The following is a 13404-nucleotide window of genomic DNA, read 5'->3' as shown; positions in this document are numbered from 1 at the left end:
AGGAGATTAATCCGCTTGGAATCACACATGGGATTATTTTTTTTTTTTTTTTTTGGTCAAGATACTTACCGACTAGTATAGAAAAAAAAGGGGTGCAACTGTACTAACCTACTTAAAATTCCTGTCTAACCATGTATGAATACACAAAAAATGGTATTCATATGACAGTATGGAGTGATAAAGAGTAGAACATCATCGACCACTTTGGGTTAGAGTACAGAGATCGGAGGGGCACTTGTACTTGTTATATATTAGCAAAATTATATAGGCTTAGAGATTGTTCGATAACGTCCTGATGGGTTGTATGGGATGTATGGCTTATCCTACAGGGTTGTTCGGTTGTGGCTTAATGAAACATATGGTGGCTTATTCGCTAAGCCAATTGAAGAGCGTTGCATCCATTAAGTCATCATTTTTCTTTTCATGCCCTTGCACTTGTGAAATCACACTCCCTAGAAACATAAGACATGATCTAACAAACAAGTGAAACCATGGCCTTCCCTGCCTCTGATGCTCCTCTCTCTAACGTCCTCTCTACTAATAGGGGCGTTCGCGGTTCAGTTTGGTAGTTTAACCTCCAAACCACAAACCAAACTGCAATGGCGGTCTAGGAAATTTTCTCCAACCACCTCAGCAAATAACCAGCCAGAAGCTACCTCACCCACACCCACAATTCCAGAAACATTTGATCCTATCTCTCCATGTTCGGCCTCTCCATCACCTACAACCCCACAACATGTCCCCACCCAACCCACAAGCCAAGCCGAGTCCTTCCCAATCACATACATCTGAAGGAAAGGAATTACACCAAAGTCTATGGTACCCAAGAGTTGCCTTCGAAATCTGATCTTGATGTACCGATTGCATTCAGAAATTACACGCTCTTGCACTCATCCTATTTCCAAATTTCTAGCTATGCCCATCTAGCTACACCTATGAAGGCTCTAGTTTCAAATCTGTCTTTAACTAATGAACCGGCCAATATTCAAGAAGCTTTACAGGACAATAAGTGGAGGGTTGCGGTATTTGAAGAGCTTCGTTCCCTTCAAAGGAATGGTACATGGGTAAATGATCCTACGGAAAGGTGGGTGTTCACGGCTAAGTACAAGAGTGATGGCTCTATTGAAAGATACAAGGCTCGGTTAGTAGCAAAAGGCTACACATAAACATACAGAATAGATTATTAGGAAACATTTGCCTCAGTTGCAAAATTTAATACCATCCAGGTTCTCCTCTCACTTACTACCAACTACCAACTTCGATTGGCCTCTTCATCAACTAGACGTAAAAAATGCATTCCTAAATGGCAACCTCAACGATGAAGTTTACATGGACTTACCCCTCGATTTTTGATGCTCCAAATGGCACCCATAACGTTTGTCATCTCAAGAAAACCATTTATGGTCTCAAACAGTCCCCTAAAAGCATGGTTTGATCGATTCACTCAAATGGTTAAACAATTTGGGTATACTCAAGCCCATTCCAATGACATTCTTTTCTATCTTAGAGAGCATGGTAAGATTGTTATCCTAATAGTATATGTCAACAACATTATACTTACAGGAGATCATGGCGTGGCCATCACAAAAATCAAAGCCCATCTAGCTAAATTGTTCGAAATGAAAGACCTTGGTTCCATTACAATACTTCTTGGGAATGGAGATTGCAAGAACGAAATCAACAATTAGCTAGTCTCAAAAGAAATATACCTTGGACTTGCAAAAAGATGTCGAGATGCTAGGATCTCGATCAGCCTCTACTCCTATGGGTTCTAATATAAAGCATGATGTTACTTCTACGGTTCCAGTCGACAAGGGGAGATTCCAATGTCTTGTTCGTCAACTGATATACCTAGCACATACCAAACTTGATTTTACTTTGCAGTTAACTATGTAAGCCAATTCATGCATGTTACACCCTAAGGGTTAGCAAGTCATTTTAGTAATATGGATAAACAAAGTACAAATAGTTAATGCCAAAATGGTACAAGTCAGTAATGCATGGGTCTTGTATAAATAGTAGGGATGAGTTTCCCATACCTTTTTCCCCAACCGAACAGGTCCCGTACCGATCCCGTGTTGAACCGATACCTAATTCTCATATTCGGTTCGGTATTCCGTCCCAAAAATCCGTGAATTTTGGTTTTCGGTATTCAGTATCCGGATTATACCGAAAAAGGGTACCAAACCGGGTAACTCAAGGGGCATTTTGGCTATTCCAATTCTATCTCTATCTCCTAACTAATCATCTCTTTTTCCTAAAACTAAACCATATCTATTCCTAATAATCCATATCTATTCCTAAATAAATCCATACTTCCTCCATTTGAATTCAAAAAATCGCATAACAAAAAAAACTCCCTTCAAGGTGCTTGCTTCCACTGGTGGCAGGCGTGAGAAGGCCCCTACGGTTTTGTCAATCAAGAAATCGGTATCACCATCATATCAAAAAAGTCGGCTCCTCCAAGGATGAAAGTCAAGGGATTGGTTTTTGATATATTGAACATTTGCAATTGTTGAACTTTTAATTCTTCAACTTTTGCGATTTGGTTTTGATTGTTTTATTTTTATTAACTTTAAGTTTCGGTCCTAACTGGTACTGAAACCGAACCAATACATTCGGTTCGGTATTCGGTCCTCATTTTTTGTCAAAAAAAAAAAATCCGTATCGGCTGGTTCGCGATACCGATCTCATCCCTAATAAATAGGTGAGAGAGGGTCTAGGAGAAGGTATTTTGTTTTGTAAACCCTTGGACGTGAGTCTGTGGAAAGATCTTGGACTCTCGAAAGCAAGAAACCCTAACCGTAACCATTCGATTTCCCTATCAATCATTAGATTCTTTTGCAATTCCATCCAATTTCACGGTGTACATCAATTGATACCATCTGGTATCAGAGGGAGATCGATCCTGGAAATGTAAATCCGTTGTTTCTCGGGGAGAGTTGGAGGGTAGCATCGGAAATGTCCAAAAAGATGTGAGATCACTGAAGGAAGACATTGGGTTATTGAAGAGGGATATCGCGATAGTGAATAAATTGTTGGATAGGCTCATCAAAATGTATGATAAGCCGTTGAAGAAGGTTAGCACATTTTCGTCTGAGGTAGAAGAAGACATTGAGAGGGACCCTTGTTTTCACAACGTCAAGAGGGATGAGAGAAGAAAGAAATCACAGAGAACAGGGATGAGAAGAAAAGAGCAATTACAGGGAAGAGGGCTTCATTGGGCAAAGACGAAGATCATTCAAATTCATCTAGATACCAAACAAATCCATATTTCAGGCGAGCAAGTTGCAGATGACAACCACCGTTCTTTCCCTCCTCATCCATACCTTCAAGTCACACTCTTAAAATACCAAATTTGAATCAGGGTGGAACACTGCCGCCACCTCTCTTCGCCAGTACCGCCTCCCTTCCTACAATCGCCAACCCCATGGTCATTGACGCCTATGTTTTCTTCGTTTCCTCCACCAACGAACAAAACAGAGGCAAAAAGGGCATCGATCATGGGGACTCGATCGAAGAAGAAAATGGAGAAGTTCCTAAGCCCAATTTTGTGATTTTGTTATGGCCCAAACCCAATCAATTTATTTCAATCAGGCCAAGACAATGCCAAACGTAATAAGGACCAACATCTACCGAACGGACTCCATATCATTGATTGCATATGGAGCAATTGGTTGGGCTTGTGTTGGGCGACAATCTTCAAAAACTTTCGCCGCCGCCACAACTACCACGGTCACCACCACAACACCTAGAGACTCGATTGATACCTAGTGGCAGAGAAGATGCAATTAACTACATTAAGCAAGAGATAGTTTGGGTTGTTGGAGAACGAGGTCAGGTTACAAGCATTTTTATCCCTGCATTTGTTTTTGTCGTTCACGACATTACTGGTTCTGTTCTCTAATGGAGTTCATGAGCCTTATGGAGAAGACCAGTATCTTGACCTTATTGGGCAGCTGAACATAGTAAACGAAGGGAGCATCAGACAGTCTTGCATCCTATCCCGGGGAATGAACATAAGACTAGAAGGAGAAGCCCATGCCTATGTGGGAAAGGGGATCGTTGGATGTGATGGCTATATAAGAGCAAACCAAGCAAGGAAGAACAATGATGTGGGTGCAACTACACGAATTCGTATTGGGCTGAAGAGATCAACGAGTATACTCTATTGTGGTGTCCACTATACCACTCAATACAAGGGACGAAATGTTTAGATTTCTTCCAAGTGGCGGTTCATGACAGTTGGGCTAAGAGTCGATTGGGACTCGAGCACTTAGATGAGTTTGTAAGTTGGTAGAAAGTCGTCGGGGCAGACTTACAAAGACTCTTTTTAGTTTGGTGCTAGCATTGAAAAGACACGGTCAAAAGGTGGTTAGTGATTTCAGAGATTGGTGTAGAAAAGGAGCTGACATGGGCTTAATTGGAAGGGTTTATCTCCGGTTGCAGCTGGTTGGAGAGATGTAACATGGCAGCGTTAATTTCTTTATTATTATTTTCTTTTCCTTTCCACCTTGAGGACAAGGTGAGAGTTTGGGGGTGGGTATTGTTATACCCTAAGGGTTAGCAAGTCATTTTAGTAATATGGGTCAACAAAGTACAAGTAGTTAATGCCTAAATGGTACAAGTTAGTAATGCATGGGTCTTGTATAAATAGGTCTGAGAGGGTCTAGGAGAAGGTATTCTGTTTTGTAAACCCTTAGACGTGAGTCTGTGGGGAGATCTTGGCCTCTCGATAGCCAGAAACCCTAAACATAACCACTCAATTTCCCCACCAATCATTAGATTTCTTTTACAATTCCATCCAATTTCACGGTGTATAATGCACTCACCATCCCAATATCATCTTGATGCTGCCAATCGAATCCTACGGTATCTTAAAGGTACATCAGGTCATGGTATACTGTTTAAGAAACAAGGCAATCGAAGTGTAGAAGTGTTTATAGATGCAAGTTGGGCAAGTTGGGCGAGTTGTCAAGTGATTGGCGTTCTACCTCGGCCTACTGCTCCTATGTGTTTGGCAACCTTGTCACGTGGCGAAGTAAGAAGCAAGGAGTGGTCTCAAGAAGCAGTGTTAAGCACTATAGCTAAGGCGATTACTAAAGAAACTAAGAATTCGGGTTCTAAACCCGATGACTATTTGGTGTGACAATAAAACTGCTATTGCCATGACACATAATCCAGTTCAACATGATCGAATAGAACATGTTGAGGTATCGTCATTTCATCAAGGAGAAGATTGACAAGGGGATCTTGAAAGTCTCCTACATTTCTACTACTCAACAAGTGGCCGACATCTTCACTAAAGCACTAAAGTTGCCACTGTTTAACATCAAGCATGGATTGTATAACATATACCATCCAGCTTGAGGGGGAGTGTAGAAAAATAGGTGGATATGGATTAATTGATAGTTGTAGATAGACTCTGATAAGGAAGCTTCTATAAATGTATCCCATATTGTTAGGAGTTGCAATCTATCTCATTATCTCTACTTGTATATATATTCCCTTATATTGTAACTCAATGCACAGCAGAAAATAATATTCTTCCTACATGTCTAAAGCTTTTAATAACTCACTGAGGAATAGCTTCTAGTTCTTGATCATATCCTTTCGCCATGATGGAGTCTACTCACAATGATATGTTAGACTTTTAGATAAGTTCTTTATATGATCTACCACAAGTGCATCATCTTTGGATGTTGATTGTGGTGCATCTCACCAAACAATTAGATATAAAAACATGTTGCCTGCTGTTTGTATAGTCAATGATTTTTCATCACCCACTGGCAGCCTAAGAGCAATGTTCCATGAACTTTTTTCATGATTCATCTCATTAGTCTCAACATCCCCTATCTCTGAAGGCTGACATGTGACCATGCCATTCTGGTGATGAAAACTGGAGCCAGCGCATCGGTCGGTCAGCATGCCTGAGAGGTCACTACTCTCTCAACAGCGAACAAAGGTAAACTCACATGTAATATTACTGTTATAAAGCATATTACATCAAATCTACAAGAATAACCAATCTTGTCTAATCATCAAAACCATATGGATTACATCCCTAACATAGATATTGATTCCTATTCCAAACTCAGGAAACAAGTAAGCATGGATGAAAATAAATTATTAACTCTAATGAAAGCAGTAAACTCACAATAATATTACTATCTTAACACTCTATATCTACAAGATGCACACAACCAAACAGATATATATAACACACACAGAGGCAAGCAAGTACTAAAACTAGAGAAGACGGAGTAAGTGATTGACATGATCAAAGCACACAAGATACAGCAACATGGCATACATCATCAACAGAGAAATCATGAACACACAGACGAAATAAAGCTTTACAACCCCCCAAATGAAAAGCACAAAACAATTTCTAGAAATACTTGTATACATGGTTGGGACACAAACTGGACCTCAAACTTAACATATTAGATCTTAAGGGTGCGTTCGGCATGCGGACTGGGTGGGATGGGACAAAAAATTAGTCCCATGTTTGGTATGCCATGGTACAAAAATCAAATGAGACAACATGGGACAAAAACAAGCCTTCTTGGGACAAAACTTAAGATTTTGTGTTCCACCAAAATAGGTGGAACAACATAGGACTAAATCATGAGATTACTAAAATACCCTTTTTACAACATCATATACCTAAACCTAAATTAAAATCATCGCCTCCATCGCATGAATTCTTCCGGACTTCTTCCTCAACTTCAATCTCTCCAGGTACAAATTCTCATCTTCTTCGGGTTTTCGATTTGAATTTATCATCTTCTTCGATTTCGATTTCCATGTTCTTGATTTCTATGATTTTGTGTTTGATTTCCATGGTCTGTGATTTCAATTTCAATGGTTCTCGATTTCCACGGTGGGGAAGGAATGGTTGCACATGAAAGGAATATGTTGGTGTTAAAGAAGATTTCAAGGAGGAAACATTGATGGCAAACGATGAGAAAGTTGATGTTGCAAAAAATGACTAAGAAGAAACCATGGTGGAAGATGAGACTGAGAAATCCTTAGATTCTGAAATGGAAACTAAGAGATGTACTGAATTAGAGACTGAGAAATCCTTAGGTACAGAAATGGATTGAATCACACACAACAAGAAGCAGAGAGAGATCGAGATTGAGACTGAATCAGAACAAAAGGCAAATGTTGTGTCCTTGTATTGGAATTTTTATATTATAGTATAAAAATAATTTTATAAATATTATAGATAAAATTATTTATTATATGTATTTTGGTTGATTTGTATCATTTACAACTCTTATATAATATAAAATAACATTAAACAACATTTAGGGGAAATCCGGTCATTTTAACAGTTTTGTCATGTCTTGTCCAGCTTACCAAATGCAAGACAGACAATTAGTCCTGTTTGGTTCTACTCGTAGGACAGACAATTAGTCCAGTCTTGTCCCATCCCGTCCAGTCCTATCCCATCCAATCTGAAGTTCAAAAACTAACAGAAGAACCAAACATAGAAAATGAGTCTCTAGAAAATCATACTAATCCTCTATGGAGATCACTAAAGAAGGGAGATTACAATCTATAAAGTTGGAATAATGGTTGAATGGGGTGAAATAGGTTACATGAGCTCTAATCGACACTAAACCTCAATGACACAGGGGATGAGCTAGGGAGAGAAGGGTTAAGATTGGAACCTAATTTTAGCAAATGACCGGAAGAGACAACAAAGTCTGCCAAAGTCACATATAAGGTCACAGACGTCAACTGAAACTCTCACAAGGATCAAACCAGAGGACTGGCCGACATTAGACACATCAAAAAGCAGAAGACATATAAGTCAACCCCACTCATGACATGTTCTAGAACATTTCAACATTCTAATTGAAGCACCTTCATATTGGGAAAGGACTCCTACTCACCACCTTAGACTCTTGTGGAAGACATTAATAAGGATAGGCATCCTACTAGTCATGCTTGAACGTCCTAATATATCTTCGGATATACTGACATATTCACCAAAACAATGGAAGCATTCCTAGATACCATAAGAATACATGCGCACTTCCCTAAAATATTTCCTCAAATACTCTAGCATACATACCTGCCACTTCCCACAATTGGTTAACCAGTCTGCGATCTCTTAGGATGTCAATGACTACTCTTATAAATTTTCTAGTAAACAACGGCTAACATTGACAACGGCACGTAATACACAAAGTAGATAAAAAAGGCCTCTTGTTAATATACAAAGAAACTGGCCACCAAATCATCGTCCATTAACCAAATGAAATACTTGAATTGTATCAAATAGAGCTAGAGGACTCCAAATTTGGATGTCAAACATCATGTTGAACTAATGTAGGCACTCAGACCTTCCACTACCAAGGGCTCAATAAGACAAAAGAGTGTTTCACATACTATACTTTATTATCTCAAGCACGAAGTAAATAAAGACTCAACATCATTCTCATCAAGCCCTTTTAGGGAAGGAGGTTAAGCAAACACGATGGTCACACCAAATGTCCAAATCCTCATAACATTTTAAGACAAGAAAATATTGTATTATATGGAGTTGGATCAAGGACAAACAACTATTGAAACACTTCGCATAGACACAACCCGAATAGATGCATGTACTAAGATCCTAAAGTGCACAAAGATTGGGATATGGCGGCATAATAATTCAATTCCATCATAAGTTATTAGTTCCAAAGTAAGAGGATTTCAAAAACATAAAAAGATGAACAATTGAGAAGGGATGGAGTTAGAAGAATGGCCCTCCCCATGGACACCGATTATGAAACTACTTACCAAGGTCGTTTCTTGAATGAAGAAAAGCATTAAAATAAGTGAAGATAACTACCAAAAAAAGTAGGATGGTGATATCAATTCATGATATGGCGAAGTTGGTGGAGACACAAAAGTAATATGTGATAGGGAAACTGCTCAGCAGCAATCTCATATTGAACAAATATGAACTAACAATTTCTACCAAGCCAAAAAAGTCCAACTTCTAACTCTAGTTAATATACAATCTAATTAGTACTGTAGCAGCTACCTTAATATTATATCTCCTTCAGGAACTGCAGCTACTTCCACCCCAACATGCAGCTCTGTTGACTGCTATATTATCAGCAAATCAGCAATCTCTCATGTCACACTACAAATTTGGATCTGGAGAGGCTAACATGATTGCCAATTATAAACACCCTTTTGGAACCAGCAACATACACAATGGCAAGAAGGTGACTGAAAATTATAATAAAGGAACAATAGTGGGCCTATCTAGGTAAATGATGAAAAGTGACTTTGATAGAGAAGGCAGAGCACGGAGGAGGACATTGTAAAGCATGTATGCTTTCTCTTATACTCCCTTCGTCCCAATATCAGTGCCAACGTTTCTTTTTAAGTTTTTCCCAAAATAAGTGTCCACTTTTAAAAATATATAGTTATATCCATCTCCAACCGCTGTAAGAAAGAGTAAAAGTGTCATAATATAGCAAAAAGTAATATCCAACCGATGCTTTTAAGTGCTTTTTGGTGGGTCAAGAATAACCCACGTTCAAGCACACTTTGATGAACCTCATTTTAACTCAAATATTTATTTTGATATATGTTTTGTTTTAATAGGTTGAAATTTTAACAAGTTAAAATGTTGTAAGACTAAATACTAAATTAAGTGTGTTGGTATAATAAGATATCAAAGTATAAATTTAACTAATTTACTAAAACAATTAATATACATAAAAAATTATTATAGTTAAATAAAGTATAAATATATGTTTAACTAATTAAGTTAAAAGTTTTAAACTAATTAACATATTCAAAAGATGGTTATAGTTAACTGAAAAATTAATAAATACAGGTCAAATATATAAAAGTGCTATAATTTAGTACTAACTAGTTGGAGAGGATTAGTACTATTCTGATGAATAGTGTAAATTATTGCTAGATGGTCTAAAACTTGCTAAATTCCAACTCTACCCTTAATTATGATGCATGCATATTTAAGAGTTAATGAGATGGAGGGAAAGAAAGAGTGTTTACCTCTATCATTAAGGGTAAAATTGTCATTCAAATTTTTAAATATTGTAATAATCACAAATTTCTTAAACTGCGTGTTTTTTGTCGTTGATATTTATTTTGGAACTAAGGAGGAACTCAGTCGGCAAGCAAGAATGATATACCATAATAATAAACAAAAACGCATCAAAAAAAATTCTAACATGAACATGAAAAAATTGAGTAGTTGGCTTCATGAATTCAATTTATTGTTTTAAATAATTGACCTATGTAGACAAGTTTAAGCAAATGTAGAAGCTGGAAGAGATGGCCAAAAGATGCATGTAAATTCCACGATAAAAGCTAAATAGACCCTCTAAGACTCTAATAAGATTGTTGTTATATATAAGCTCACGCATACAAATGATATTTGTGTTGTTTATCCCAAAAAAAGTGTCCGCTTTCTATAGTTTCTCTCTTATACTCCCTACGTCCCAAAATGAGTTCCTATGTTTCTATTTAAATTTGTCCCAAAATAAATGCCCACTTTAGAAGTACATAGTTATAATTCCAACTCTACCCTTAATTATGAGGCATGCATATTTGAAGAGTTGATGAGATGGATAGAGAGAGAATGTTTGCCTCGATCATTAAAGGTAAAATTGTCATTCATGTAATTAAATATTGTCATAATTACACATTTCTTAAACAGTGTTTTTCATCATGAACATTTATTTTGGAACTAAGGGAGTAACTCAGCTGGCAAGCATGAATGATATACCATAACAATAAACAAACATCAAAAAATTCCTATGTGATATGACGAATTGAGTTGTTGGTTTCATGAATTCAATGTACAGTTTTAGATAATTGGCCTATATAGACAAATTTAGCAGATACATTAGATGGAAGGCGAAGAAGGCCTCCTTCTGGGAGGGGTCCGAGCCATCAGTGAGATACCACTCTAGAAGAGCTAGAATTCTAACCTTGTGTCAGGACATACGGGCCAAGGTAAGAGATGGCCCAAAATAAGAGATGGCCCAAAAGATGCATGTAAATTCCACGATAAAGCTAAGCAGAAATAGATCCTCTAAGACTAATAAGATTATCGATAAATGTAAGCACACATATACAAAAGATATTTGCGTTGTTCCAAATAAAAAGGTACCCTTACAAAAATATATTGTTTACATATATTTCTATAGTTATTTATTACCCCCACTAATTCAAATTACATCCAAGAATGTTGTTCTTGTTCAATCAAAGCCAATATGGGAGTATAGCCCAAAAAAGGAAGCTTGGAACTTTATCCCTAAGAAAGAATGATATTTCTTTTTCAGGTGAATGGAGAAGAAACTTAATTGAAATGGAAAAACTATAATAAGAGAGAGAGTTCATATTTTGTTACAAATCTCCAAGTAAGTTCCACACTCCCCTTCCACAAGTTATGCAGTTCTAATGGTAAACATGAATACATCATGTCAGTTTCTACTATCTTATCCAACTGAGATTCCAAAAGTACAAAACAGTAGTTATCTTATCACATTCAATATCACATTATCTCAACTGGGTTTTCAGAGCCACAGTCAAGAAATATTTTTACCTTAAAAATACTTATAATTTTGATATCAACAAAAAAGGGTGTTTCAAAGAGTTTTGGGTTTGAACATGATAATTGACATTGCATTGTCACAGGTATTACATTAGCTATACATACACAAACACACAGTGTGACGCCTCCCAGATGATAAATAGTATCTGACACTTCACTGAGAAAATGTTTGTTGGTCATTTACTCCATATTCTAGTTACGAATTATACACACAAGATAACTTATTGCCGTAACCATTATTCTGTTCAAACCAAACCATTAAGGAGAACTATCTCTAACATAAAAAGGTGTTTTTGGCCTTGTACCAAGCCATTTAGTTGTATCAGCCACTCTAATATGAAAATATCCTTTTGGCCACTCTACTCCATATTCTGAGTTTCTGACAGTTACATACAAACTTAGAACTTCTAGCCAATATACTTCCAAAAGTACACCATGAATTATTACATTCAAAGACCCAGTTACGAAGATGACCTCATGGAGGATCTTCAAATTATGGAACTTTTTTTTGGGAGGCTCTACGAACCTGCTTCAATTGGACCAATAGAGACAAGCCGCAAACCAGCAAATGCATCTGTATCAAGTGATACCTGGATTGCTTACTGCTTAGGTAAGTAATATCTTATCAGTGGGCAACCAGACCCTCTACAAAGCACCCAGAATTGTTTCCCTTGCTAGGATTTAGAATCTTTCGCATCCTTTAATTTGTGTTTTCAGATAAATCACCCTGAAATAACTGTTTTGAGAATTGACTGTAAGACAGACGACATGATCGGGTTTTCAGAAGAGGTGTTAGGGCTGCTCGTTGATCTCCTATCATATTCCATATTCACATTATTTCAACTGGGTTTTCAGAACCACGGCCAGGAAATATTTTTACCTTAAAAGATACTCTAGAAGTTTGACACCAACAAAAAAAAGTTCCTGAAAGAGTTTGAGGGTTTGAACGTGATAATTGACACTGCATTATCACCTGTATTATTTCAAAATGCTGTGACGAGTGTGCATTTTGTAGTCAATATGTTGGTAAAAGTGAGCAAAGAAAATTCTTATAGTAGAGTGGCAGGAAAAACAAGCTTGCTTAGCTTCTAGGAGAAGATGTTTTTGTTCAAATTCAGTCGCCTATAAATTGAAGGCCAATAACCAATTAGAAAACCGAACTTGATAAAGATACGTGAAAAGTAATAATGAAAATCAGTAGAACAGATGATGTTAGCGACTGACCCGTAAGTTCCTTCACCAATCTGCTCCAATTTTTCGAAACAGTCAACACTTCGAGATCCCCAGGTTGGGGATTCGGTCGTGTTCAGCTGTCCCGGTGCCGCCATAGCCATGGCTACGTAGTTCTGGCAAACGTCCGATGTTACAAAACGGAATCGGAGGAAATTTTAGGGTTATCGTGGGCAACAACTTATCTCGACTACTCGAACGATTTAGAGAAAAAGAATCTCTTTTATAGCAGAACAGAAAGTAAAGGCTACTCTTGTGTTTTGATAGACTCGTAAGTGCAATGTACATTGGTATATGGGATACTATTCCATGGGATACTATTCCAGGCGTGACAGCAAGAACTAATTATCTCATGTTTGGTGTGAATGGGACATGAATAAAAACGGGAAATAGGGAAAAAAGTATTTTTATCGGGGAAAGGCTAATGACATTCTTATTTTATATTAATGGCACCTTTATGGTTAGTTAATCTAGGGATAGTGATTTGGCCCGACCCGGTGGGGAACCCGGTTCACCTGACCCGGACGGGGACGGGGATTCCCCGCTAAACCGGGTACCGGGGCCGGGGATCC

General features: G+C 37.7%; 1 protein-coding gene across 7 annotated transcripts in view; it reads right to left on the bottom strand.

The window, feature by feature from the left end:
- LOC112504061 (cyclin-dependent kinase C-2-like) overlaps positions 1-13036 on the bottom strand; it is a 23648-nt gene extending 10612 nt beyond the window's left edge. Inside the window, exons 1-2 of one of the 7 annotated variants that reach the window (XM_025108032.1) lie at positions 12827-12913; positions 9047-9108 (exon numbers count right to left, since the gene is read on the bottom strand). Coding sequence is in view for 3 of the 7 variants with exons in the window: in XM_025108027.1 (XP_024963795.1) it covers positions 12827-12936 (110 nt within the window). In the remaining 4 variants the exon portion in view is untranslated. Of the gene's footprint in view, positions 1-9046; positions 9109-12076; positions 12725-12826 lie in introns of all 7 variants that reach the window. The other 6 variants (XM_025108029.1, XM_025108028.1, XM_025108034.1 and 3 more) reach the window with 6 other exon arrangements.
- Between the last annotated feature and the right edge of the window lie 368 nt (positions 13037-13404).

Source organism: Cynara cardunculus, unplaced genomic scaffold (genome assembly GCF_001531365.2).
Source record: "Cynara cardunculus var. scolymus isolate 2C unplaced genomic scaffold, CcrdV1 Un_Scaffold_4506, whole genome shotgun sequence".
Classification (NCBI taxonomy): domain Eukaryota; kingdom Viridiplantae; phylum Streptophyta; class Magnoliopsida; order Asterales; family Asteraceae; genus Cynara; species Cynara cardunculus.
Note: the sequence above shows the minus strand (reverse complement) of the source record. Positions and strands in the feature narration are given on the sequence as shown.